The sequence below is a fragment of the Pipistrellus kuhlii genome, unplaced genomic scaffold, assembly GCF_014108245.1.
Source record: "Pipistrellus kuhlii isolate mPipKuh1 unplaced genomic scaffold, mPipKuh1.p scaffold_m20_p_32, whole genome shotgun sequence".
In the NCBI taxonomy this organism is placed as follows: Eukaryota; Metazoa; Chordata; class Mammalia; order Chiroptera; family Vespertilionidae; genus Pipistrellus; species Pipistrellus kuhlii.
In genome coordinates this window covers 1,066,555-1,094,182 of record NW_023425532.1, presented here as the reverse complement: position 1 = coordinate 1,094,182, position 27,628 = coordinate 1,066,555, and the positions used below count along the sequence as shown (strand labels likewise).

At 51.9% G+C, this 27,628-nt stretch overlaps 2 protein-coding genes and 1 long non-coding RNA gene across 7 annotated transcripts; all 3 read right to left on the bottom strand.

Annotated features, from left to right (window-relative positions):
- Window positions 1-150: 150 nt before the first annotated feature.
- On the bottom strand, window positions 151-9,178 carry PRICKLE3 (prickle planar cell polarity protein 3). Of its 5 annotated transcripts, none has more exons than XM_036460678.2 (9): window positions 8,992-9,178; window positions 7,729-7,814; window positions 6,839-7,022; window positions 4,517-4,630; window positions 4,069-4,206; window positions 2,958-3,161; window positions 2,673-2,859; window positions 1,327-1,629; window positions 151-780 (listed from the first exon to the last, which is right to left on the bottom strand). In XM_036460678.2, the coding sequence occupies exons 1-9, from the start codon at window positions 9,031-9,033 to the stop codon at window positions 215-217; spliced, it is 1,824 nt and encodes a 607-aa protein (XP_036316571.1). In that variant the 5' UTR covers window positions 9,034-9,178; the 3' UTR covers window positions 151-214. The 5 variants fall into 5 exon arrangements, with proteins under 5 accessions (XP_036316571.1, XP_036316574.1, XP_036316572.1 ...); XM_036460681.2 differs by lacking the exon at window positions 8,992-9,178 and adding an exon at window positions 8,774-8,915; XM_036460679.2 differs by lacking the exon at window positions 4,517-4,630 and having other exon boundaries at window positions 8,992-9,151.
- A 1,451-nt stretch (window positions 9,179-10,629) lies between these two features.
- LOC118731822 (synaptophysin) lies at window positions 10,630-22,377 on the bottom strand. Its single transcript, XM_036460697.2, has 7 exons — window positions 22,247-22,377; window positions 20,991-21,056; window positions 19,731-19,855; window positions 16,849-17,044; window positions 16,037-16,228; window positions 14,103-14,430; window positions 10,630-12,216 (listed from the first exon to the last, which is right to left on the bottom strand). The coding sequence occupies exons 1-6, from the start codon at window positions 22,262-22,264 to the stop codon at window positions 14,107-14,109; spliced, it is 921 nt and encodes a 306-aa protein (XP_036316590.1). The 5' UTR covers window positions 22,265-22,377; the 3' UTR covers window positions 10,630-12,216; window positions 14,103-14,106.
- Window positions 10,630-27,607, bottom strand: LOC123651061. Its single transcript, XR_006739524.1, has 2 exons — window positions 27,575-27,607; window positions 10,630-11,410 (listed from the first exon to the last, which is right to left on the bottom strand). It is a non-coding gene; the product is annotated as an uncharacterized LOC123651061 (long non-coding RNA).
- Between the last annotated feature and the right edge of the window lie 21 nt (window positions 27,608-27,628).

The following is a 27,628-nucleotide window of genomic DNA, read 5'->3' as shown; positions in this document are numbered from 1 at the left end:
GGTAATGAATAAGTTCATCCTTTGATCGGATGGGGATATCTCAAGCATCAGGAGGGGCAAAGGAGGGAAGGGAGGCAGCTGGAGCACAGAGGGGGAGAAGCCAGGCCTGTTTTAACCCAAATATTAAGACGCTCCAATCGTACAAACAGGTAGCAAGGAAGGGGATTTATCCTCAAGTCTTGGAGAAATGGGGCCCTCCAGGACAGCCTCGCCTTCAAGCCACGATGCAGTTCTTGTCTCTGGCCTGGCGAGGCGTCCCTGGGCCCGAGTTCCCGGGGGCCACCGGAGATGGAGAGTTGGGGGTCTTCGTTGCAGTGTCCTGAGCAGCCAGGGGCCGGGTCAGGTGCGGGGGCAGTGGGATGCGTTCCCCCAGGAAGAAGCCATCATCCTCGGAGGACTCTGAACTGGAGTTGGAGGGGGAGCTGGAGCAAGATTCGGAGTCTGATCCCAAGTTACATTGGTGGTGAAGTCTGCCAGACCGGCGTCTGCGGTGATGACGGTGGCGGCGACGCGTGGGGGCCCTGGGAGGGGGACTGCGAGGCCTGCGACGCTGGCCTGGAGGCGCACTCAGGGTCCGCCGAGGGCCTCCTCCGTCAGACACCAGAGGGTCCCGGAAGCTGACTCGAGGGGCACTTTGGCGACTGAAAGAATCATCTTCAGGGTCCAAATGGCCGGGGGTCCCTGCGAGTGGCTCGGGGGCGCTGCGGAGCCCCAGCTCGGGCATGGAGTGGCGGTGAGGGGCCCCTCTCCGGAAGCGGGAGGGCTCCTCGGGGCCTGCAGCTGGAAGTAGAGATGGAGGGAGTCCCTGTATGTATCTGCCTTCTCCCAGAGGAGCCCTGTGAATGGCCCTTCTCCTTTCCCCTATCCATCAGCACTGGGAAAGTGGGGGGCAGGGGTCGGAGAGGGCAGCGAAGTGGGGAGTTGGGGAAATAGGAGGCCTGGGACAGGGTCTGAGTGGAGGGGGAGGGGAGGTTGGAATCCAGGGGGAGGAGCAGGACTGGATGGGGAGAGGGGGCGTGGCTTCTGGTGGAAGGGGCGTGGCACAGGCTGGAGCAGATTAGGTTTTCCTTAAAGTGAAGGGTCCAGGGTTTGGAGAAGAGGAGGAGGAACTTGGGCTGAGGCAGGTACCAGTTGAGGTAGCGCAGGGCCTTGTATAGAAGGGAGCCAACGGGGTTCAGGAAGAGGTGTAGTTTGGGTGCAGCCCAGGCCTGGGATGATTTGGGGGTGGGGCCAGGGGGACAGCAGGTGAAGGAACTGGGCGAGTCACCCCCAGGGACCAGGTTTGGGGGGGGGGAGGAGCTGGGCAGGACTCCAGGGGTAACTCACCGGGCTCGGCCTCGGTGCTGGTGCCTTTGGTGGCGGTCTCGGATGGCCCCTCCCCAGGAGAGAGAGAAGCTGTGGGGGCTGGGAGCGGTGTGGAGACTGTGCTGGCGCTCCAGCTGCGGCGGCCGGCCCCCGAGGAGGCTGTGGGCTCGGACCCCAGGCTGCAGGCTCGAGAGCAGAAGATTAGGCCCCGGCGTGGCAGAAAGGGGCGACCCAGGAGGGCCCGCCCGCAGCCACTGCAGCAGAAGCAGCGGTCGGAGGCGTGCCAGTGCTGGCCCTCGTAAGCCATCTGGCCCTGGTCCAGGCCTGGGGGGACACCGAGAGGGGGGGAAACTGAGACAGAGCCCCCCTGGCATGTCCCACCCTGCTCACATGGGGCCCTTCTGAAGAGAGCAGGAATCTGAAGCAACCCCAAGACTCCTACCCACGCCCCACCCCCACCTCTCCAAAATGGCGCCCTTCTTGGCAGAAAGCAGGAAATCCGAGGTTTGGCCCTCACCGCAGGGTACCTCAAACTGGCTGACTAACATCTTCTTCCCTACTCTTTCTTTCCCAGGGTCCCCTCTCCAAGGGTGGGGCCTGAGTACTGGACTCTAAGATGTGGGTCAGGCTTAGACAGTGAGGTGGCTTCCGGTGGAAGGACAGTGGACTTAAAGGGGCCTGGGCCGTGCGGACAGAGCGGGGTAGGGCGTGGCCTCTGTGGGAAAGAAGTGAATCTTGGAGAGCAGGGTGTGGTAGAAAGTATGATGTACCAAGGCCAGCAATTTCCAACCTTTGCCATCTTGTGGCACACATAAACGAGTGACTACACTTCTGCAGCACACCACACCACAAATATATGCTTTGCTGATCTGACGACAGATAGGTATAATTTTGATTCATTCGCGCCAGACGGCTATTGCTGTGTTGGCTGTTGTCCTTGTTTATTTGACAATCTAAGGGAAAAGAGGTCAGGGCCCCTGACTAATTAGTCAGGCATTGCGTGTTTTAAGAATTCTTGCGGCACACGAGTTGAAAATCACTGAGCTAGGTTGATGGAGAGTCTTAGAGCATAGGGTACAGCTTAGGAGCATAGGAGGTAGGCTGTCAGGGAGACCCGGGGTACTGGGAATGAGAGGGTACTCTGGAGGTGGGGGTGTAGCGGTGCCCCGTACTGTGTAGGAAGATTTAGAAAGTATGGCTGGGTGGGGGGTCTCGGTGATGGGACCTGCAGTGAAAGGTATAGGGTTATGGTGCTTGGACTAGGCGATAATGGTGGGCAGCGCCTGGAGGACAGAATGAATAGAGGGGGCGGGGGTGTGTGGCCTAGATGTGAATCCATCCTCCTGTCCAATGCCATGTTCACCCACCGATGTGCTCCCCACAGCCGTCACAGTACTCCGCATGGCGGGCCTCGTAGCAGGCACAGCAGTGTGGACGGCTCTGACGCATGACGTAGCGCTGCCCTCCTAGGGATGCTTCACACTCGAAGCAGCAGAAGTGACCCATATGCCAGTGCCGGCCCTCGGCCTCCGTGCACTCAGGGGAGAAGATGATCTGGGGGAGGGGGAGACACAGGCCATCTGTGGCCGTCAGCGGGGCCTTCCCTGGCCCTGGCCGCCCTCCACTCCCTCCCCTGGGCAGTAAGGCATCACCTCGTCGCAGGCTTGGCAGCGCGGACGCAGGCGCTCGGCGTGGTGGCGGCCACAGTAGACCTTGCCAGCGTGGTAGAAGTAGATGAGGTCCACCAGCAGCTCCTGGCAGGTGGAGCACACGAAGCACTGAGGGTGCCAGCAGGCACCCAGGCCTGCTCGGCTGGCGAACACTGCGATGTCTCCGCCTCCAATCTGCTTCCCGCACTGCCAGGCGACAGAGAGGCACGGTCACCCTCACCGACATGGTTAGACGGGGGATCGGCCAAGGTGTGTATCATACTAGGGCCTTCCCCGTGGTCGGCCTTTGTGACCGGCCTTACCTACGGGGTAACTTCGAGAAAGGCCCTGTCTCCATGGGAGGAGGAAAGTGCCTTAGAAATGGACCCTGTGTCTGTGGGAAACCTTACTCATCGTGGTGGCCTTAAAGGAGGCCTTGTTTTAGCAGGGCTGGTGAGACCATGGAGCCAGGCCAGGCCCAGGGGGAGCCTTAGCAACAGACCTCACCTAACAGTAGGATGTAAGGCCAGGCTCCAACCACTGAGGGGAGGGTGCCTTAGAGAGAAATTCCACCCGGCTCTACAGACAGGCCCTGCCACTGTGGGTGGGTTCTTTTTTATATATATAAATATATTTTATTGATTTTTTTACAGAGAGGAAGGGAGAGGGACAGAGAGTTAGAAACATCCATAAGAGAGAATCATCGATCAGCTGCCTCCTGCACACTCCCCACTGGGGATGTGCCCGCAACCAAGGTACATGTCCTTGATCAGAATCGAACCTGGGACCCTTTAGTCCGCAGGCCGACACTATCCACAGAGCCATACCGGTTTCGGCAGTGTAGGTGGGTTCTTAAGGACAAGTCTCCACCACAAGAGGACCAGAGAGGAAACAAATAGAAAAGGTCCATTGCAGCCTCCTTAGAGACAGACCCAACCCAACAGAGGGATCTGAGGAATAAGTCCTATCCACCAGGGAGCCCTACACACAGACATCACTGGCCAGGAAGGCTTAGAGGCAGTCCCTGCCTGCCAGTGGGCTAGGGACATGGGTCCTACAACCCAGGGCTTGGAGCAAGGGTGCCACTCCCTCCCCTGAGCCTTCCATGGCTCACCTCCTCACAGATGGCCCCGGTGATGGTCACTGGGAAGATGCGCACGGTGCCACGCCCCAGGTTCTCCCGTTTCCGCTGCTGGCTGAAGGCTCGGAGCTCTTTCTTTTCCTCCTCTACCAGTGCCGTGCAGTACTGTGCCTGAGGTAGGGAGGGTCAAACAGGCTCCTCCCCTGTTGTCTGCCCCCCACCCACCCACTTTCAAATTTCTTTCATGCTCAAAATCTTACTTCAGTGCCTCTGTATAGATGGTGCTTCCTGTAGAGATAACCATCCCTGTCCTCCTCTCCCAAGTCCCATGTTGGCTTTGCCAAGGAATGTCCTCTACCCTTCAGACCTTTCCCCTCAGATCAGCTCACCTCTGATCCTGCCCATTTCTTCCCAGCTGTGAGGCATTTGCCCAAGCTGTGCCCCCTCCCTGGCATGCCCTTCCTGTCTTCTCTCTCCTCACCTCACTGTCGTGTGGCGGAAGCTGGTGCAGCAGCTGCTTGATCCTGTATTTCTCCCCGGGACTGTTGACGTAGGGGACCTTGTCCTCTGGGAGGCAGCTGAAAAATTGGTATACCTGGGAGGACATGGGGGATGGAAGAAAAACAACTGAGATGAGGGGTGGTTGGAATGCAGTGGGATGGCGGGTCCCTACTTCTCAGAGAAAATTAAAATCATCAGAAGGCAATGTCTACGGACTCCCTCCATCTCTGCTTCCTAGGGGCTGGGTCATTTCTGTCACCTCCCAAACATGCCAGGAATTCGCTCTTGTCTTGACCCCACTTTTCCTTCCTGCTACTGCGTCTACTTTTCTCCTTCCCGTCCAGCAAAATTCCTCAAAAGAGCTGTGTGCACTCATTGTTTCCACTTCCCCTCCTTCCTCTCCAGACCCCACTCCAGTCAGCCTTCCCTGCCCTTCCTCTAAAGCTGTTCCTGTCAGGGTCGTTGATGACGTTCACATTATTAAAGTAATTGTTCAGGTCTCAGTTCTCATCCAACTTGACCCATCAGTAGCACCGGACGTAGCTAATGACTTCCTGGAAACACTGTGTTCCTTTGGCTTCCAGGACATCACACCGTCCTGGGCTTCCTCTTACCAAAAGGAAAGCTGTTGGCCACTCCTCCGTTCTTCTGGTTCTTCAACTAACTGGCCCTTAAGTGTGGGAGGGTCCTTAGTCTCCATCATTGGTCCTCTTGCCTCTGTCTCCTTTCACTCCCTTGCGACCTCATGACTACCATAACTCCACCTCATGGCTAAGGCCTCACGAATGCATGCCTCCGGCTCAATGATCTCCCCCTTGAGTTCCAAGCAAAGTGGCCACTCAGATGTCTAATGGGTACTTCAAACTCCGGATGCCCAAACTTAACTTATGCTCTTAGACCTCCAACATGCTCCTGCCTTAGTCTGATCCACTCACCTTCCCCCCACACACACACACCTTTTAAGGTAATCTTTGACTCCTTTCTCTCTCACACCCACAAACAAATCTCTCAGCTTTACTTTCAAATTCCAACTGGAATCTGACCACCACTTACTGCTTCTACTGCCAGCACCATCATCAGCCATCTAGGCTACTGAAGTACTCTCACGTTCATTGGTACCCTGCTTCCATCCTCACTCCTACAGCCTGTTCTACACTCGGCAGCCAGAGGGATCCCGTTAAATCCTAAGACAAATCATATCCCTTCTCTGCTCACAAATCTCTTGTGGCTTCTCCCTCATTCAGAGTAGAAGTCCAAGTCCTCTCCATGTCCCTGCCACCTCTCTGACCCCACCTCCGCCTCATCACTCTCCTTGTTGATCACTCTGCTCAGTGTACTGGTATTCTCACTGCTCCTCACACATGCTAAGAACACTCCTGCCTCAGGACTTTTGCATTAGCTATTCCATTTTCCTAGATCTCTCTAACTTACTATTTCTGCATGGTTCACTCTCATGACCTTCAGGAAGCTCAAACATATTCTCACAAAAGCTTACCTGGACACCCTATTTATAATCCTAACATCTCTCTCCACCCCCCTTCCCAACTTATAATACTTCCTTGCTTTTCTTTAATCCTTAGACCTTACACCATATTTCATTTTATTAGCTCCCTTCAGGAATTTAACCTCTACATGGATATATATATATATATATATATATATATATATATATATATATATACTGAGTGGCCAGATTATTATGATCTCTGAATGCATAATAATCTGGCCACTCAGTGTGTATCCTATATAATAAAAGGCTAATATGCAAATTGTTCTCTCAACTAGGAGTTCGACCAGTAGGCAGGCCGGCCAACCCCCCATGTCCTCTCCCCCTGGCCAGACTAGCTGGACCCCACCCATGTACAAATTCATGCACTGGGCCTCTAATATATATCCACTGAGTGGCCAGATTATTATGCATTCAGAGATCATAATACTCTGGCCACTCAGTGTACATGGTGTATTTTGTTCTCTGCTGTGTCCTCACAGCACCTAGAACAGTGTCTGACATGCAGTAGGTGCTCAATAACTATTGAATAGGTTGATCAGTGGAGATGTGAATGAAGTGCTAGGATAAGCCCTGAGGTAAGGGGTAGAACAGGAATGGGTGAAGAGGCCCAAGGAACTGGCCCAGTGATCGCTCAGAGTTCCCTTTGGGGGGCTGATCACCTCTAGATCTCAGAGGGGTCAGAAAGACAGGCACAATCTGACCACACACCCTAGTGTTGCCCCAGAAATAGGTTTCTACTTGAGAGTGTGTGCACCCACTGGAAAGCAACAGTGGATGGTGCCTTCTGGTCACCTGCTCCGGCTTGAGACCAGGGGGCACCCAGGCATACTCCTCTGAGGCACAGCCCGAGTCATCATCGGAGATGGAGTGGCGCTGGAAGTCTGAGATTAGCCGACACATGATGCGTTCCAGGTCCACAGGCACTGCGTGCACGGCGTGCTCCTCCCGAGGGCACTTGCAGTGCTGGCAGATCTTTCTGAGGGGGCCAGGATGGGGGTCAATTACTAAGGGCAGCTCACTTGGACCCCTTGACAGCCCAAGAAAGTCCAACTGAGGGGCAGGGACACGCAGATGATCACCACCAAAGGACTCTGGGCCTGGGGGTGGGGCTGTGAGCCTGGGTGGAGGAGGTGAAGAGATGGAGCTGTGGGGTCTCAAGGCCAGCCCTGACTTTCAGCTCTGAGATTTGGGCCTGAGTAGGGCTGGGGTTCTGAGCCTGAGGTTGGAGTTATACATCTAGGGGCTTCCCCTCAGGAGAGGCTCTGGACATTTTGGGGGAACTTTCCCTGGAGGTGGGCTCTAGCCTGTATTGAGCCTCAGAACTTTCGGATAGGGCTCTCTGTTGTACATTATGGATTGTTTTAGGTATGGAGCTCCAGGAGATAGGGCACAGGGGTCTGGGAGAGGAGTTCCTAACTCGAGAAAGGGGCGTGGAGCACCACAGATCTCCCTAGGGATAGGACTCAGGTCTGAGGAAGGACACTGCTGGGGCTGGGCTGTGTCGTGGGTGGAGCTCTCCTGGGAACCAGACAATAGGGAATGAGTCAGGGGGCGGGGCTCTGAATCACAGCGTGAGGCTTTTTCCCTGACTGAGCTTCCTCTGTGGACCGCGGGCAAGCCAAGGGCGTGGCTTGAGTCTCAGGATTTCCCTCCTGAGGCAAAGCCCTGGGATGGTCACCTACCTCCAGCCATGCAGCAGAAAGCCAGGGCACTGCTCCCTGCAGGAGTTGCAGGGCTGGCCACGGTCTGGGTCCTCTGCCTCGGGAGGCTGTAGTGGGCGGGGGCAGACCCGGGACCCCGCGGGGCGGGGGGGGGGGGCAGGGAGGGAGAAGTTAGGACCCGCCTCTCCACTCCAAGTCTGGAGACCGCACGCTGGGGCCTGTCCTACCTGGGTAGCGCTGGGCAGGCTGGGACAGCACCCCGAGCTCCGGGGAGGGGTACACAACAGAGACAGAGGCGGGATAGCTGAGGCCACCTCCCTCTATGCCTCCTTTTCAGGGAATTCCCCTCCCCAGGCCAGCCTCCAGCTCCTCACATCCTGCCTGGACCCCTCCCGGCAGCCTCTGACTCCTGCAGGCCTTAAACACCTCCTCCAGAACTTAGAGTACTCGCCCCACTCAGGGCAGAGTCCCTAACCTGGGTGTCTACCCCAGGCTTCGTCTAGGCCCCTGCTCCACCCACAAGGCCAGCAGCACTCCCGTCCCATAGGGTAGAAGTCTGAGACATCATCCTTACCTGGGATCGCCACAGGAACCCCCCCCCCCCCAAAAAAAAAAAAAAAAAAAAAAACCACACACACACCCTGGTTTCACCCAAGGAACTGAGAGCCTCCTGCAATGGAACAGGAGGCTCCCGATCCATTCAGAACCCTTCAGGAAGCCTTACCCTTCCTATACTAGGGCTGTTCTCTCCTCTGGACCACGAAATCCAGGCCCCACCTAGAGGCCCCCCACAAAAGAAGAGAGAGACCCTCCTATCTAGCAAGTCAAAGGTTTTCTGCTCAAGTGGAAGCCTGGAAGGCTTACCCCAAACCCCAATCCCTGGACTCTCAGTATTCCGGCACCCCTAGAGTGCGGACCTCCCTCTTCAGGTCACCTTCCGCCAAGGCACAGGGCGAGGTTCCTTCCCTCAGAAGCTCAAAAGGTCCCTGCTCGATCAAGGAACCCAAGACCCAACCTTTTGGCCCCCAGAGACCCCTCCCATAATCCACACGAGAGGGAGACACACCAGGTCTCTGGGTGCTGCTGAAGGTGTGCGGAGAGGTGATGAGGGAGTGTGGGCCACCAGATTTCCATCTGCCTTCAGCCCCTCCGGTCTGGGAATTCTGGGGATGGGGATTCCCAAACCCTCCGTGGAGAGCCTCCTCGCTACCCCTCTCCCCTACCCCCTCTCCTGGGCCTCAGTTTACCCCTGACCCCCCCGCCGGTGCCCTGAGTCTCGCTCACCGCGCGCCCGGAGCGGCGCCTCCGGGACCCACGCGCGAACATGGCGCGCCCGAGCAGGGTCAGGACGGGCCGGGTCAGGCGACAGGAATTCTCGGCGGCGTCCGTCAGGCCACCGCGCGTCCTGCCTGGAAGCTGTTCCGTAAACCTGACACCGGCCAGGGGAGGAGCGCTCCCCGCAGCGCCCGCCCCTGGGCCTGCCGCCTCTCTCAGGCCCAGGCGCCCCCTGCCTAGAGGTGAAGGGCACGCATCCCGGGAACGCTGTGCAGGAGGGCTCCCCTGCCCTCGGCCACGCGCCCCAGAGACCCGAGGTGCCACGTGGCCCCCCACAGGATATTTTAGGGCTTGAAAGCTCTGTAGTGGAGGAGGGAGACTTGGCAGTGGCGATCTGTAAGGATGGGCGATAGGGGTTGTGTTTGGAGGAGGGGTGAAAGCCACCTCTTGGCGTCTTCCGCACTAGTGATGTTCCGAGGGACTCTTATACACCCCCCACAGCCCTGCTCTCTTCCCTTCAGAACCAAGATTATTTGAGATTTATGAGGAGGAGGTTAAAGTCACTGGCCAGGTTCCCATGCCCTCCCTCCCTCCCCCCATTCTTACAGGCCCAGCTGTCATGCCCCCTAAATCCTGAGGTCTAATAGCCTTTCCTCCCTGGCTCCCATTTTTCTCTCTCCAGTTAGAGATCCTTTTCCCTGAGCTCAGTCGCAGAGCTGGGCATCTCTCCTTCATGTTCTACAGCTTTGCTGTGTCTCGGGGCTGGGAGGAGGGGGTCGCCGGCCAGCAATCAGAACTTGGGTGCTGGGCTGGGCTGGGGTCTCTAATTAGGCCTGGCGGAGGCGGCTGTCAGCCCGGCCTTTCATCGCAGGCGCCAGGGATTTCCAGGCCCACCCCTCCCTATCCCGCCCATTCTGCCACTTCTGGCCTCTTCTGGCTCCAGGGAGGGGTTAAAGAGGATGAGTGAATGGCTCCCCGCTCCCTGTCTTGCAGCCTACCTGGTCTCTCGGTTTTCCAGCTGCGGGGTAGGGGAGGCAAGGAAATGTAGAGACAGCAGGTTCTGAAAAATTCCAGGATTGGAGTAGAGGGAAGTCTCCCTATGAAGTATGGGCTTCTATTGGAGCCTCTTGAGGATTTGAGAACAAGGTGGGGAAGGCAGGTGGCTAAGGGACCGGAGTTAGAACTGAGCCCTTGAAAGACAACTTTCCGTGGCCAGTAGTAGGGCATTGCACAGGGCCACTCCGAGGATGGCCTAGAATGATGTGCAGGCGAGGCATCCCTAGGCCAGATGCTGTTAGGGGGGCCTAAAATGATGAGGTGACTTGAACCTCATCCAGCAGGTCAGTAGTGGTGAAGCTTCCTCTCACCTCCTTTTCATCTCTTCCTTTGTGTCCTCCTATAAGATACACTGAGGCCCGGTGGGCGTGGCTGAGCATTGTCCCATGTACCAGGAGGTGGCATGTTTGATTCCTAATCAGCATATGCCTGGGTTGTGGACTCAATCCCCAGTGGAAGCTAATCAAGGTTCCTCTCTCTTCAATGTTTCTGTCTCCCCCTTTCCCTTCCTCTCCCTAAACTCAAAACATCATATAAAAAAAAAAAAAAAAAAAAAAAAAAAAAGACACACTGAGAAGTCTGAGCCAGGAGTACTAGGTGTTTGAGGAGTTTATTTAGGGGAAGATAATGAATCATATGTGTTCTTCCTCTGGGAGGGAGTCTTCAAACAATACCGAAGGGCAAGGGAAAAGGGGGGGGGGTCTGAAGGGGAAGGAGAAGGGCCACAGCCAGACAAAATGGCAACACACTGTCACAGGCACTACCGACATCACAGACACAGCAGAAGGTGTAGGATAGGGGCTCCAGACCGGATCTCCAACCATCCCAGGACAGGTGGGGTGTGGAGGGAGGGAGGAGGTAGGAGAAAAGGGGAGAAGGGTAGGCTGGCCCCACAGGCCATTAGCTCTGTCCTCTGATTATCTAACTCTGCCATCGTGGGGGTGGGCAAGGAAGGGTATGTGTGGGTGCCTTTCTCTGGATCCCCGCTTACCATTCAAGCCATACCTCTCAGCTCTCCCTAGGCCCCCTCAGGCCTAGCCTTAGTGAGGGATATTGCCCCCCAACCCTAACAAAACACATCCCTTAGGCCCTAGCCACTACCAAACCTGCCCAACTTTGAAACATATATTCTTTACTGTTCCATTGCGGGGTGATGGGGCAGGCTGTACCCTCTGAAACCATCACGCATGCCCCATTCTAAGGCCCACCCTATCTAGAACCCTGGCCACGCCCCTCACCCCAAGGGTGGCCCATTACTGAATCACCCTGTCAGCCTTCCTGCTTTAGAGTCAAACTCAATCTCCTGAATGTTCCAAGCCACACTCCTTGCGTAGACTCTTGTCCCAATCTAAGCCACACCCCCTCTAGAACTCTCAGCATTCTTCCAAACCCTGTCCCCAGGCCCCCAAGTCACACCCCTTCCATAGAACCAAGTCGTACTACAAGCCCTGACCACACAGAAGGCCCACCCACTGCTTCACTCAAAGCTGTGATCTTTGTAGAAACTCACCCTCAGCCTCCTTCCAAGCTCCTTTACAAAATGCTCTAGGGCACCCTTCTCCTTTGGACTTCACTTCTAGTATGTCTGGAACCCAACCTCCCTGCTTACTAGTCCCCTCCATCCCAGAGCTCTCCACAACCACCTTGAGTCCCAAGCCCTCCAATATCTGCCTTCTCCCCCAAATCAGGGTTGAATTTTCTGTATTGGCCATTGTTCAAACATTGCTGGAGAAATCAAGGCCAGAGTTGGGAGGAGGTGAGGGAGAGAAGGGAGAGACTCTAAAGTCAAGCCCACCCTACCCACACAGCCAAGGTCTGTCTCTTCCCTGTCCCTCTTTCAGAATCCTTGTCAACCTCAGGGCACAGGGCCAGTGAACGGAGAGGGGCCAAGAGATGCAAGGAAAGGGCTAAGGATAAGAGAGGGGCCCACTAAAGATTGGGGCCCTAATGTATAAGGGGAGCAGAGTGGGGGCAGAGCTCAGACAGACCAATAGATATCTATATGTGTCATATATATATATATATATATATATATATATATATATATATATATATGCAAGGAAAGTTAAGGGTCTCCTAGCTTGAGGGGCGGAGACCTGGGATGTAGGGATGAGCAGGGAGGGCAGGCCTTCTCCTGAGCTCTTGCCAACCCATGGGGTCCTCCTGGGCTGCACTGACCTGTGGAGACAAAAGACACAGAAAGGAGAAGGGGTCCAGACATAGGTGGTGCCCTTCAGGAGGGGCTGGGCTGGTATGCCTTCACCCTGGCTTTACCATCTGTCTGACATGCCTTTTCTTCCTTTTTCTTTCACTCAGAGTCCTGCAGTCAGTTTCATCCTGCTGCTCCTACTGGGAAGGTATATTTTTCCCTACTAGGTAAGGTACCAAAGAAATTGTGATTCTCATTCCCCTAACCCAAAGATGTTCATTAATGGGAACTGTTATAATCTATATTGGTTATAATCTATATTGAACCCAACCAAGATTCTCATCTTTGTGGAACTTACATTGTAGCAGGGGAGACAGACTTCAAACAATAAACATCCTAAATAATAAAAGGCTAATATGCAAATAGACCGAAATGCATAACGACTGGTCGCTATGATGCGCACTGCCAACCAGGGGGCAGACACTCAACACAGGAGCTGCCCCCTGGTGGTCAGTGCGCTCCCACAGGGGTGTGCCACTCAGCCAGAAGCTGGGTTCATGGCTGGTGAGTGCAGCGACGGTGGTGGGAGCCTCTCCTGCCTCCACAGCAGCGCTAAGGATGTCCAACTGCCAGCTTAGGCCTGGTCCCATGGGGCCTAGGCCATCAGTTGGACATCCCCTGAGGGCTCTGGGACTGCGAGAGGGTGCAGGCTGGACTGAGGGGACCCCCCCCCCCCAAGTGCACAAATTTTGTGCATCAGGCCTCTGGTAATGTATAAAGTTATCTAGTATAGCCCTAGCTGGTTTGGCTCAGTGAATAGGGTGTCAACCTATGGACTGAAGGGTCCTGGGTTTGATTCCAATCAATGCCACATGCCTAGGTTTCAGGCTTGATCCCCAGTAGGGGCATACAGGAAGCAGCTGATCAATGATTCTCTTTCATCATTGATGTTTCTAACTCTCTCTCCCTCTCCCTTCCTCTCTGAAATCAATAAAAATACATTTAAAATAAAATAGTTATCTGAGCACATGAGGAAGGTGGCCTGACTTAAGATTGAATGGGATCTCTTCCAATGCTGTGAATAGAACAGAATGGGAATGGGGGTGGATAGGTAAGATGTCTGGGGGAGATGACAGTCAGTAGTGGGAAGATTATAAATTATATTTTGAAGGTAGAGCCAACAAGATTTTTTGATGAATTAGATGTGGGATGCATAAGAAACTGCTTCCTGCCCTTTCCATTCTGGCCAAGTGCCAGAAGCTACCTCCATCCACGTGTTGCCACCTCCTTGACTTTCCCCTCTCATCACACCCACCCTGCCTCTTCTCTCCTTCTTCCCACTTCATGTATGCGGGAAATCTCACTTTTCTTTTCAGATCGGGCAAGAAGGCCAGCAAACCTTCTTCAATGACCCCACTCCACCCCCTTTTTTTTCTTTTTTGAAATTCCACACCACCTCCCCCACCTGAAGAGTTGGGGAGAGGTGGCAGAATGAATCACCTCCTTCCATCATGATTCCAGCCAGTTTACTCTCATCATTTTTGGCCTTATCAATAATTTCTATGACCAATTCCTTTTCTCTGATTGGTTCCTATGCTCCGCTAATTCTCCACTACGCTAGTCCCTCTGCTATTCCCTACTTTCTTTGGTTGCTCTGCCTGTTTCTCTGTCCCCTCCCTTCCCTCGGAGCTTCACTTCTACCTCTCCCATTGGCTCTTCATTCTTCCCATCTTCAAGCATCACTCTCCTCCTTTCCATTCATTGGATAGGTTTTCTCTCTTCGCTTGTAAGTCCCACCCTCATTAGTCTGGCCTGCGTCTCACGTACCATTTACTACGGACTCTTATTGGTTCACTGACCCGCCCATCTCCTTTCAGGTACCCCCCCTTGGTCGCCCCGCCCGCCCGTCACTCACCAGACTACATCTGATTGGAGAAGGAGGTGGGCGCACCCTGAGGGTAGCCTTGCTGCCCGTAGTCGCCCTGAGGCCCATAGCCACCAACGGTGCCTCCAGCGGGCTGCCCGTAGTCGGGCTGGTAGCCGCCCTGAGGCCCGTAAGTATCCTGGGGCCCGTACCCGCCAGGGCCCTGCCCATAGCCGGCCTCGCCATAGGCGTCCCCGGGCGCCGGTTGCTTCTCGGGGGCACCAGGAGGTGCGCGTAGGAATGGGGCGGACCAGCCAGTCTCCTTGAACACAAACCACAGGTTGCCGAACCAGAGCACCAGGTTCAGGAAGCCGAACACCTGCGGAGAGATAAAGCCAGGTTGTCGTCACACTCCCGTTGCCTCAGAGGCCCCAGATAACTTCGAGGCAGTGCGCTTCAGGCATGGATCCTCGGGCTTCTGAAGGATGGTGGTTTCAGAAACCCAGACCACCGACTCCCAGCCCATGAACGTCAACGTGCAGAAAAACCACCTTGGGGGTGGGGAGAGTAGGGTGTGTTAGAATTCAGATTCCTGGGCCCGCCAGCATGGCTCAGTGGTTGGGCATCGACCTATGAACCAGGAGGTCATGGTTCAATTCCCAGTCAGGGCATATGCCCGGTTACGGGGCTGAATCCCCAGTGGGGGTGTGTGCAGGAGGCAGCCAATCAATGAGTCTCTCTCATTGATGTTTCTCTCTCTCTCTCTCTCTCTCTCTCTCTCTCTCTCTCTCTCTCTCTCCCTTCCTCTCTGCAATCAATAAAAATATATTTAAAAAAGAATTCAGCGAAACTGGTTTGGCTCAGTGGTAGAGCGTCGGTCTGCGGACTGAAGGGTCCCGGGTTCGATTCCGTTCAGGGGCATGTACGTTGGTTGCGGGCACATCCCCGGTAGGGGGTGTGCAAGAGGCAGCTAGTCAATGTTTCTCTCTCATCGACGTTTCTAGCTCTCTATCTCTCTCCCTTCCTCTCTGTAAAAAAAAAAAAAGAATTCAGATTCCTGGGGTGTTGGGAATCTAGTAATATTGCATACATTTGTTTATATATTTGTACATTTACCTGTTACATATGCATGTTTATCTATAATAACCTATAATAATAAAAGCATAATATGCTAATTAGACTGGCCGATCTTCTGGACGAAGCCAGGGCTGTGACAGAAGCCCTGTCTGGGTGCCAGCAGCTGAGGGAAGGAAGGCCTATTTTTGCACGAATTTTGGTGCATCAGGCCTCTAGTATATGTATAAAATATAGTAAGATCTAAATTTGTGATATATAAAATATTAAGCATAAACTTCAATCAAATATGTAAATGTACCACTAATAGATGAGTAAGTGCTCATATATATGTATACACAAATATATGTATAACTACACATCTATAAAGTATGTAAACATATTTTTATATTAAAACAAATACATGTTGCCCAGCCAGCATGGCTCAGTGGTTGAGCGTGGACCTAGGAACCAGGAGGTCATGGTTGGATTCCTTGTCAGGGCATATGCTCAGGTTGCAGGCTCAACCCCTAGTGTGGGACGTGTAGGAGGCAGCCAATGATTCTCTCTCATCATTGATGTCTCTCTCTCTCCCTCTGCCTTCCTCTCTGAAATCAATAAATACATTTTTTTTTTTTTTAAGAAAAAAGGTTCCAAAGGGAACGGAGTTGCTGGAGATTTTACATAACGAGGCTGGGGCTGAGATCCAGGTCTCCCAAACTTGTACAGAAGATCTCATGTTCCCCTCTTGAGGACAGTTTGTGGTGTCACCATAGTTACAATTGCTATCTAATACTTCAAGGCTCTGTTGTCCGTATGCCTTCTCTGGGTTTCTGAATTCTCTTATTCTCTCTCTCCACCACATCCCATGCCAGACTATAAGTGACCTAGCCTCCCTCCCCAGCCAGCTTAGCCAGCTTCCCGGGGCTCACCACGGAGGTGTTGAGGCCAGAGGTCACAGGGTCTCTTATCTCCTTGCATGTATTCTCCTTCTGGTGGCAGCTAGGTATCCCCTTGATAATGGTTTCCGGGTCCGTGGCCATCTTCACGTCTGACAGCCCCTTGGCCCATGCCGATGAGCAAACCAGCCACATGAAGGCAAACACCGCCGTGGCCAGGAAGTCCTAGGATGGGCAGGGGAGAGGAAGAGGACACTGGTAAGTGGGCTGCTTCATGCTGGGTTGTGGGGCCTCCTCAGATCACAGGCTTTCTTGGGAGAGGGGGTCCCCCCGAAGAGGTCTTCTCCTCTGCCTTTCCCCCAGCACTCACCTGAAGGTGGCCCTCCTAGCTTGGGCGTGTGGGTGGCACAGAGGATGTGGGAGTGTGATTGTTGATATGTGGGTGGGGGAATTCTGGAGGATGGTGGTCGAATCTGTGAAAAGTACTGTGTCCACTTTTGTCTGAATGTGGGGATGTGTGTCATTTTGTGTCTTGGATGAGGGTACATGAGTACAGATGTGTAGGAATCAGGGTGTCGGGTCACAAGCACGCCTGTCACAGTGAACCTCTGTGCTCCTTCCTTTGACCTAGGCTGTGTGGTTGTGTGGGATGCTGTGTGGGCTGTGAATGTGTTTCTGTCACTCTGTGATTTAGTGTTCAGCACCAGCAGCAGTCGCATGTGTGGCTGTGATGGTGGCTGTTTGCATGTGAGCATGTCTGGGATTTGGTGTGACCCATGAACATGACTGGCTCCCGAGGCTCTGTGTCCCCCGGCTCCTGCATACAAGTGGATGCGGGGGCTCACCAGCACAGGCCCTTTGTTGTTTTCTCGGTACTTGTTCTGCATAAAGATGTAGGTCGCCAGAGCCCCCATTGAGTAGAGGAAGGCAAACACGGCCACGGTGACAAAGAATTCCGCCGATGAGGAGTAGTCCCCCAGTAAGAAGACTTTGGAGGTGCCCCCTCTGCAGTCAGGTGCATCAAAGTACACTTGGTGCAGCCTGCAGAGAGAGGGAGCAGGTGTGGCCCAGACTTTAAAAATCCTGTCCCCGCCCCCCCTGCCTAGTCATGAGTCCCTGCTAATGACAAGGTCCCCAGAGGAGGAGGATATAACCATTCACAGAGCACCTACTGTGTACCAGTCACATTTCATTGGTTGCTCATAGCATCCCGTAAGATAAGCTTTATTCAGCTCTCATTTTAACAGAGACACCTTGGCCACTTGGTTACTCATAGAACATTCACAGCACCCTCCCGTTCCAGGATCTTTGCACTGGAATGCTCTTCTAGATAGCTTTATGTCTTACTCCCTTCATCTCTTCAAGCCCTGCTCAGTGAATCCTTCCCTCATCTTACTATTTAAAATTAAATTCAACTCTTCCCTCCCAGCACTCCTTAGCCACCTTCTTTGCTCCATGTTTTTCACTGTAGCGGTGATACCCCAACTGACATACCATTTTTCTCTCTTTTTTTCTTTTCTGTAATTACAAGAAGTCTTGGCTTATCCCTTTGTGTTGTTCACTGCTGTGACTCCAGGACCTGAAACCATCACATACTAAGTGCTCAACAATGTCTATTTGATGAGATGTACAGAGGCTCAGTGTAGTACATTAACTTAACTAAAGTCACACAGCTGGCGAGGGGATGGCAGAGTTGTGATCTGAACCATTTATTTCCCCCCTACAGCATATTGATTCTTCTCTCCATCCTACTTCAGGTCCCCAAGGGAAAGAAATGTATACATTTCTTCAGAGACTGCAAAATAGGAAGGGACAGACTGATAGGAGGGTAGAAGGGACCCTGGAACATGATGTGTGCATTTGAGGGAGGGAGGGGCTGAGTGGGAGGGTATGAGGCTAAGGAATGAGACCCAGAGGAACAAGGCCTTGCTTGTGGTGTGATGGAGGAGGGGGTCATAGGGAGAAATGTGTGTGGTGGTGAGGTCACAGAGCTCTCACTTCAGATTGGGATGCAGGGTCCTGAGACTGAGTCAATTGTGCCAGTGTCCTTGTGTAGCAAAGGTACCAAGGCTTACACTTATTGATCCCCTACTATTTTGCATAAATGCCTCATCTAATGATCCTCCTCCTGCCGTTCGCTAAAACAGGCATTATTATACCCATTTTACAGATGAACAAACAGAGGCTCAGCAAGGTTAAGTCACTTGCTCAAGATGGTGCAGCTGCTAGATGTTGGGAGCAAGAGTTAAATCTGGGTTCGGGTTGCTGGGTTTCCGGTATGCTGGTTTGAGAGTGGGGATGGCCAAGGGGGGAATGAAAGGCCCTTGGGGAGGTATGAAAGGCCAAGGATGGTGGTGAGTTGGTCAGGGGGACCCATGGCACAGGATTTTGCCTGGGAGACTTGTGAGTAAAGGGCAGATCCTCAGGACCCGAGGTCCTAGGCATGGGAGGTGTTGGGGGAGTGAATGCAGATTTTTGTGGTTGACTTCTCAAAGGGCCTATCCCACGCTGCCAACTCCCCCTCCTTTCCCAAACTTTCTTCCTTGGCTTCTGTGAACTGTTGGATCCTTGGTTGCTCCCCAGCGTCTCAGGCCACGCCTCCCTGGCACTTCCTTTTCTTTCCACCATTGATCAGGGCCTGTGCTAGTCTTTTCTGTCCTCTCACCCTGGGTGATCGCATGAGCCTCCATTTAAGTGTTCACCACCCTCCAATTTCCAACTCGATTAATGACCTCTTTCCTGAGTCCCTTGAACTTATTTATTTTTGTTATGTTAGCAAATACATATGGAGTGCTGATTGTGTGCCTGGCACTGTGCTAAACACTTTCTAAGTATTAATTCATTTAATATTCATCATAATCCTGTGATTATTATCCCATTTTATAGATGAGGAAATTGAGATCCAGAGCAGTTACGTGATTTGTCCAAGTAGTGGAGGAGCCTCTGAAGCTCTATTGAAATTGTTCCTCTGGGTCTCTGTCTCCCTGCCAGTCAGGAGGTAAACATTTCCTTGAGCTCAATAAATATCAGAATTGGTTCTTGGCGTTAAATCATTCCCTGGAGCTAAACAGCACCCCCTCATTATTCTCTATTCTAAAATCCTGCATGAGGACCCTTTCCTTGAATTTCTCCCAATCTGCAATTATTCTCTTTATTAATTAATTTGTTATACTATTGGCTCCCTGAGCGTAGGGAGCTTGGTCTGTTTTGTTCACTGTTATGTCCCCGGCACTTTGATCAGGACCTGGCATAGATCAGATTCTCAGAAACATATGTATGGAATGAATGAATGGGAATGAATAGCAGCTAACATTAGTTGAGTACATACATGTGAAGGCTATAGATATTTTTGCTTTTGAACCTTTTTTTATTGCCCATCTCCTGCTCCCTTTCACTCGAGCAGAATCAGAGGGCAACAGCCTATGCCCGTCTTTTATGTTTTTTTTTAAGTGACAGTTAATTAGTGAAGCAGTGGGACGAGAGGAGGCTACTGCACAGGCAGAGAAGCCTGTGTCTGTTCTTGCTCACCACATGTCATAGAGGCCTAGAGCAGTTCCTGGCACAAGGTAGGTGCTCAGTGTATGCGCAGTGACCTGACCGGGTACAGTGTCCTGAGGTAAGGTCTGGGCAGGAGCCACTAGGGAGGAGATGTTGGCAGGTCCCACCCCACCCTCATCCTCTCCCAGGTCTGTTGGAGTCCCAGGGGTGGGCTAGGGTGGAGGCATACCTGAAGGGGTACTCAAATTCAACCTCGATGTTGAGGAGACTGTGGGTCTTGTTGGCACAATCCACACTCAGCTGGAGCTCCCCACTGTAACTGCCGCATGTGGCAAAGGCGAAGATGGCAAAGACCTTGGGCAGCAGGGAAGGGGAGAACCATGGTGAGCCTGTGTGCACCTGGGAAGGGGGTGCCCTCATCTGGACAGATCAGGGCCTAGCACAGGCAACAGCAGATGGACCAGTCCCCGCCCCCACCCCCTAATCAGGGCTCATCAGACCCAAGGACAAGCTGATTAGAGGGATGTGGCTGTCTCTTCCTGTCTTTCTCCTGATGTCTCTGCCTGTACCTCTCAATGCTCTGACCCCCTCCTTCTCTCTCTCTCTTGTCTCAGTTTCTCTATTTCTATGTCTCTCTCTGTATTTCTATCTGTCTCTGTTCTCTTCGTCTCTATTTCTGTCCGTCTCTATTTCTCTCGGTATCTCTTTATGTGTTTTTGTCTTTCTCAGATGTCTTTTTGTATCTCTGTTTCTCTGCCTCTCCAGTATCTCTGTCTCTGTCTTCCCCCTTCTCTGTGCATGAATGCATGTCTCTCTCTATGTCTTTCTGTTTCTCAGTCTCTCTCCCTGCTGTCTCTCACTCAGTCTCTGTATAGTGTTCTCTGTCTCCCTTGTGCCTCTCTTTCTCTATGTATTAGCCTCTCTTTTTCTCCTTTCTCTGTCTCTCTTTCTCTGTCTCTTTCTCTCCCCCACCCCATTTTCAGTCTCCGCCTTTCTTCTTGTGTCTATTTCTCTTTGCATCTCTGTTCTCTGTGCATCTTTCTCTGTCTCTTTTCTGTCTCTGTTTGTTTCCTCTCTCTGTATCTCTTTTTCCCCCCCTCAGAATTTCAGTCTCTAGCGCCATCATTCCTTATCTCTCATTATCTTTTTTTTTTTCACTGTCTCTGGTTTTCTCTTGGCTTTGCATCTCTCCCACAGCAACCGGCTTTAAGCTCCACCTCCCCTGCCTCTCTCTCACCTCAGGAGAGGAGATAGGACGTCACAGTCTTTCACTTCACAACGGGGGGGGACCCTTGGCCTGTGTGACATCACTTCACAGCCCACCCCTTCTCTGGCCTCAAGCCCCAGGGATTTTACCCTGGAGTACAATACCACTATCCCCTCCTACCCCCAATCCAACCACTCATTGTTGCTCCCCACCCCAACTGCACTCCTGCTCTTCCATATCCCACTACCTGCCTCCCTCTCTCTCCCCATAGCCCAGACTCACCCATTGCAGCACTTTCACAAAGCCAAGGGGCTCCTTGACCACCTGGAACTGGCCCCCGGCCACCAGCTGAGGAGAGAAATGGTGGGGAGGGAATGGGGTTGTTGGGAATGGAGAGGGAGGTGAGGGGTGCCATCAGGTGATGACCCCTGGGGATAGGGCATGTGACCTCCAAGAGGGATTGAGGACATTCGTTTGGAGAGGGGGTGAGAAGGAGAAAGTGACACTTCAGGGACAGTGTGGGCACACCTTCTCTGAGAGAAGATCCTGGGGAGATGGGGAGATAGATGGTTGGGTGAGGAAGATGGCGTAAAGTCAGGATGAGTTAGGGGAGGGGAGAAGGTCTGAAATGGTAAAGGTGATGCAGATGGAGAAAGGGATAGGGTGGAGCGAGTGAGGAAAGAGTCGGGGTTCGTTAGAGTGGAGGAGGGGGTCCTTAGTGGTGAAGGTGAGTCATAGAGAGAGAGAGTGAGAGCGAGAGCGAGAGCGAGAGCGAGAGCGAGAGAGAGAGAGAGAGAGAGAGAGCGCGAGCGAGCTAGGTTGGCTAGGGTGGGGGAGGGGTCTGCTGCGGTAAACATGAGTCAGATGGTGGTAATGGGGGGGTCTGAGGTGATGTGGATGGGGAGGGGTTGGTACTGGTTAGAGAGGGGCGAGGTTCTAATGTGTTGAAGAAGAGTGAGATGGCAAAGGGTCTAGGCTGGTTAAGATGGGGGAGGGCTGGGACATGGCTTCACTGGATATATTGGGGGGGCGGGGGGAGCGGGAGACTAGGGTTTTTGGACAGGCAAAACCAGATTGACCTCCTTGGTCTGGTCTGGGGGAAGGAGTGGTTCTCTACCGGGGTAACGTCTCTGTTTGGGAGGGGCAGCTGTCAGCCCTCCCCCCATCCCCCGCCCTCACGCCTTCTGTCGCTGTATTTCCTGGCTCATCCGCAGCACCCCCATCTTCCTTCTCCTCTCCCCTCCCCTCCCCCTTGTTGTACCCTAGCCCCAAGACTCCGTTTTCTTCCTGGAAGGAACCTGGTGGTTGCCCCCCGCTGCGGCAGTGAGGACAGCCCTCACTGCGGCAAAGGGCGCACTCCTTTTCTCCCCCTCCCTCTCCTTCCCCTCGTCTGCTGCAGACCCCAGTCCCAGCGGCGGGGGCTGGGTGTCTGCTGCCAGGACCCTGGGCACCACCTCTCAAAGTCGGTGGATCCTCTGCAACCCAGGCTGGGGAGGTCCAGCTGCCGCGGGCTCTGTCCGCGGTGCTGGAACGCGTACCTGATTCACCACGTCCATGTCGGCCAGCAGCAGCTTCAGCAATGCAGGGGGCGGGAGGAGCTTGCTAGCAAGGGCGGGTACAGCGGGGGAGGGGGTACGCGCAATCGTCAGAACAGCCCAGACAGCTACAGCTCCTCCCCTCGTGCCCCCACCTCATTGGCCACCTGCGCTTGCGCATATCAGCCAAGCTGAAGAAGCTGGCGGCCATTCCAGCCCCAAGGCTGGAACCCTGTGAATGCTCAAGGAAGATCTATGTCTGAAAACACAGGTAGAGGTCTGGGGAGAGGAGGGACCGTTAGGTCCTGCAGTATCACATTTTACCAGGCCCTTTATTGAGTTTGTTAAATGTGTTCACTCATTTAATCCTGACAACAGCCCTATGTATGTGGTAGGGACTATTAGCTCCATTTTTACAGCTGAGAATGAGCCCCAGAGAGGTGACGTGATTTGCACAAGGTTGTCCAGCTAGTAATTGGCAGTGCTCAAAGTCCCTGAAATTGAAACATAGTTCAAGGTCTTGAGGGTTTCTTCTCATCTGCATTTTAAGCACATCTTAAAACCCCTCCCCCTTCCAACCATCTTCCCTATTTCTCTCATCCTCTTAAAATTCTTGCCTACACTTAATGTCCTGTCTATTCCCCAGCCTGCTCTTTTTTTAAAAAAAAATATATATTTTATTGATTTTTTACAGAGTGGAAGGGAGAAGGATAGAGATAGAGAGCTAGAAACATCGATGAGAGAGAAACACCGATCAGCCGCCCCCTGCCCCCCCCCCCCCCCCCCCCCCCCCCCCCCCGGGGATGTGCCCACAACCAAGATGCATGCCCTTGACCGGAATCAAACCTGGGACCCTTCAGTCTGCAGGCCGATGCTCTATCCACTGAGCCAAACTGGTTTCGGCCCCCAGCCCACTCTTAATTGGACTACCCCTCCTTCGTGATACTAACACTAGGCCCACCAAAGGCAATGGTGAGTGTCATGTAACAACATCCAATGGACAAATACAGTTGGAATTTAACATGCTCAACCTCACTCATACAAAAGAAATACCTATAAAAACTCCTAAGATACTGTTTTTCATCTTTGAGGGAGGTGAATATAAACAAGTTCAGTAATGCTCAATATTGGCAGGTTGCCCAGAAACAGACATTCTCATCGGTTGATAGTGGAAGTTAAGTTGGCATAACCTCTGGAGAGGGAGGGTAACTTGGCAAAATCTATCAAACTAACAAATCCTTACACTGTTTGGCTCAGCATTTATACTTATAGGAATTTACACAGATAGATTCGTATATGTGCTAAAAGATGTGTGTATAAGGTGATATATTGCAGCACTGTTTATAATAGGAGTGGACACTCCCAAAGTGCTCACTATTGGTGGCCCATTCAAATAAACTCTGATACAACTACAAAATGGAGTACTATACAACTATCATTAACAGTGTAGAGATATGGGCCTTGGCTGGGTAGCTCAGTGGGTTAGAGCATCATCCCTATGGCAAGATTGCTAGTTCCATCCCTGGTCAGGGCACACACAAGAATTAGCCAATGAAGGCATAAATGAGTGGACCAACAAATCAGTGTTTCTCTCACTTCCTCTCTCTCTCTCAAATCAATAAAAAACAACGATATGGAGCCCTAGCTGATTTGGCTCAGTGGATAGAGTGTTGGCCTTTGGATTGAAGGCTTTTAGGTTCCATTCTGGTCAAGGGCATGTACCTTGGTTGCAGGCTCCTCCCCAGCCCTGGTTGGAGCACATGTAGGAGGCAACCAATCGATGTATTTCTCTCACATCAATATTTCTCTCTATCTTTTTCTATCTCTTCCACTCTCTAAAAATCAATGGAAAATATCCTCGGTAAGGATTAAATAATAATAATAATAATAATAATAATAATAATACAAAACAAGACAAAAAAACCCCTTAATGTGGAGATATGGGATGGTTGCCGAGATATTTAGTTGAGGCATGCAACATGCCAAACTGTGTGGAGATTGTGTACAAAGAGAAGGGAAGGATTATATCATAATTATAAAGAAAACAACTGTCTGCGGCCAGGCCTGGAGCAGCCGGGTCTGGTGCGGCCAGGCCCGGAGCAGCAGCTGCCAGGCTGGGAGCGGCCAGGCCCAGAGCAGCCGGGTCAGGTGCTGCCAGGCCCGGAGCAGCAGCAGCCAGGTCCAGAGCAACTTGGTCGGGAGCAGCGGTGACCAGACCCGGAGCAGCTGGTTGTGGAACGAACCAGAGCAACAGAGGCCAGGCCCGGAGCAGCCAGGCCCAGAACAGCTCACTTCTTGCCTGCCCCTGCCCCACGGCTGCCTCTCAGACATGGCTGGAAACTTTTGTGGGAACTTGAGGGTCTGCTGAATCAAGTGATGAAGGCTTAGATCTGGATGTGTTGAGTTAGTATAGGGCTGGGGTGTTGATCTGTGAGTGCCTTGGGTGGGGCCTGGATGAGGCTGGTTGACCTATTTGGAAATGTCTTTTGTGTGAAATGTATCATTGGGCATGTGGTGGTATTATTGATATGAGAAAATGCTAAGTAACTGATTTACTATCTGAACAGAAATTTACTATCGGGGAAAGGGAGGGAGGAAGAGACTGAACATAAACTGCACCTATAAATGAGGACAATGGGGGATGGGGAGGGGGCGGAGGGTGGGGTGGGACCCTGGTGGAGGGGGGAAGAAATGAGGAACCTTTGTAACAATATGAACAATAAAGATTGATTTAAAAAAAAAAAGAAAAGAAAACAACTGTCTGGATAGCATTGCTCAGTGGTTGAACATCAACCTATGAAACAGGAGGTCAAAGCCCTAACCAGTTTGGCTCAGTGGATAGAGCATTGGCCTGTGGACTGAAAGGTCCCGGGTTCGATTCCGGTCAAGGACATGTACCTTCATTAAGGGCACATCCCCAGTAGGAGGTGTGCAGGAAGCAGCTGATCAATGTTTATCTCTCATCGATGTTTCTAACTCTCTAACCCTCTCTCTTCCTCTCTGTAAAAAATCAATAAAATATATTTAAAAAAAAAAGAAAAGAAACAGGAAGTCATGGTTTGATTTCTGGTCAGGGCACATGCCCAGGTTGCAGGCTTGATCCACAGTGTAGGAAGTGCAGGAGGCAGCTGATCAATGATTCTCTCTCATTATTGATGTTTCTATTGCTCTCCTCCTCTCTCTCCCTCTCTGAAGTAAATATATTAAAAAAAAAAAAGAGAGAGAGAGAGAGAATAGCTAACATTTAAAATTTTGTCTATTCTGTGCCAAGCACTGTTCTGAGAGCTTCATTATATCACTCATTTGAATCCTCACAGCAACCCATGAGGCAGGCGCTACTACTAGATATATTTATTTTACAGGTGAATAAACTAGAGTGCAGAGAGGTGAAAGAATTCTCCTAATCTGGTAAATGGTAAAACTAGGATTTGAACCCAGGAAGTCTGGTACTAGTATCTGTTACTCTTAGCCACTAACTTATAGATAAAGAATCCTTCACATGTATAAAATATATCTGATAATGCTGGTTGCCTCCAAAGGGAAGAAGGATTTTTTATTGTATATCCTTTTGTACCTTTTGAATTTTGAATCGTCTGAATGTGTACCTATTTTTTAAGCGCACACACACACACACACACACACACACTCAAATTCACACAAATATGTAATGGATACTTCTCAGTTACTGTCTTACAGGGGTGGTGGGAGGGAGAGCACGGGTCTTGACATTTGGTTGCTTGAATTTAAATCCCAGCTCTAATATTCTGCATGATTTTGGACATGTAAGATGTTTAAAATTATACTTAAAAGGTCGTTGCACTGGTGAAACAAGATAACCATCGTAATGCGTGTTGCACATGGCCAAATAAATGCTTCATTTTACCTCCCACACATCTCTGGAATCCACTCACTTCTCACCATCCCTTCTGCCACCTTCCCTGGCTAAGGCAACCATTGTTCCTGCCAATTTAGCATCTTAGGTCTTGTTTCCTTCCCTTCTGTTTTCAGCACAGTCATCTGAGCATCTATTTAAAATGCAAAGTTAACTATGTCACTACCCAGCTCAAATCCCTTCCATGGCTCCCCACTGCTTTTAGGAAAAGTCACAGGGCTTGAGGCCTCGCAGTGAAAGGCTCTGCCTCATCTGGCCTCAGGTGGCCTCTCCCACCTCATCTTTAACAGCTTTTCACTCTCTACTTCCTGCCTGTGACTTACTGTTCCCACAATACACCAGCCCAACCACTCTACACTGAGTGGCCAGATTATTATGCTCTCTGAACGCATAATAATCTGGCCACTCAGTATATATATATTTTAGAGGCCCGGATGCATGAAATCGTGCATGGGTGGGGTCCCGCCAGCCTGAACAGGGGGAGGGGACATTGGCGGTTGGCCGGCTTGCCTGCTGGTCGAACTCCTGGTTGAAGGGACAATTTTCACATTAGCCTTTTATTATATAGCATATACACTGATTGGCCAGATTATTATGCTTTCAGAGGTCATCATAATCTGGCCACTCAGTGTATATTCTGAGTCCCAGTCTCCAATTTGGGCTTTCATCAAATTTCAGTACTGGCTCAATTGACACAAGTTTTAAAAATGAAAAACCCCTGCTGTGAGGGCTGGGAGGAGATCCTAAGGGCCTAGTGGTGATCCCATGCCATGCCACTCCCAGCACTCCCTTCAGTTCCTTTGGAGTGGGGCTGACTTCCACTTTGGACAAGTCATGTGACATGTCTAAGTCAGCTCAGTTTCCTCTGAGGGAAACCAGAACAGTGCCCAATACAAATAAATGCTTGGTAAACTTTCACTGAATGAATGAGATTCCAGAGGTTGGGCAATGACTATAGGTAGGGCAAGAAGCAGAAAGAGGAGCTCTGGGATCTGTGTGAGAGGAGAGTGGGTTACTCTTAGCTGGTCTCAGAAAAGCTTGTTGGGCCCTGAGTGGGACTTCCTGGGAATGGAGTCCCATCATTTGCTGTCACCCATGTCTTCTGGCAATGGATGTAGGTTTTCTTTTTCTCAGGCAGAAGGTGGAATGTGGGAGACAGGGTGATAACAATTTAGCCCCCCCAGAAATCCCTGATGCCATCAGAGGACCCCTCTGCCTGACATAACATATACCAGGCTAATTTGTTTTTAAATATATTTTTAATTTATTTTTATTGATTTTGGAGAGGAAGGGAGAGGGAGAGATAGAAACATCAATGATGAGAGGGAATTATTGATTGGTTGCCTCCTGCATGCTCCCTACGATGGGTTAAGCCCACAACCCAGGTATGTGCCCTGACTGGGAATTGAACCGTGACCTCCTGGTTCATAGGTTGACACTCAACCACTGTGCCATGCCAACTGGGCCATACCAGGCTAATTCTAACCTCTAGG

What these genes read in the sequence shown, in the direction of transcription:
- LOC118731822 (XM_036460697.2), bottom strand. An exon ending in GAATTTGAGTACCCCTTCAG is followed by an intron (nt 17,045 to 19,730) that starts GTATGCCTCCAC and finishes CTCTCTCTGCAG; the next exon opens with GCTGCACCAAGTGTACTTTG. An exon ending in CTGGCCTCAACACCTCCGTG is followed by an intron (nt 14,431 to 16,036) that starts GTGAGCCCCGGG and finishes ATCTCTCCGCAG; the next exon opens with GTGTTCGGCTTCCTGAACCT.
- PRICKLE3 (XM_036460678.2), bottom strand. Translation starts at nt 9,033, where the DNA reads ATGTTCGCGCGTGGGTCCCGGAGGCGCCGCTCCGGGCGCGCG. An exon ending in GGCGCCGCTCCGGGCGCGCG is followed by an intron (nt 7,815 to 8,991) that starts GTGAGCGAGACT and finishes CGCCCACTACAG; the next exon opens with CCTCCCGAGGCAGAGGACCC. An exon ending in TTCCGCCACACGACAGTGAG is followed by an intron (nt 4,207 to 4,516) that starts GTGAGGAGAGAG and finishes TCCCTACCTCAG; the next exon opens with GCACAGTACTGCACGGCACT.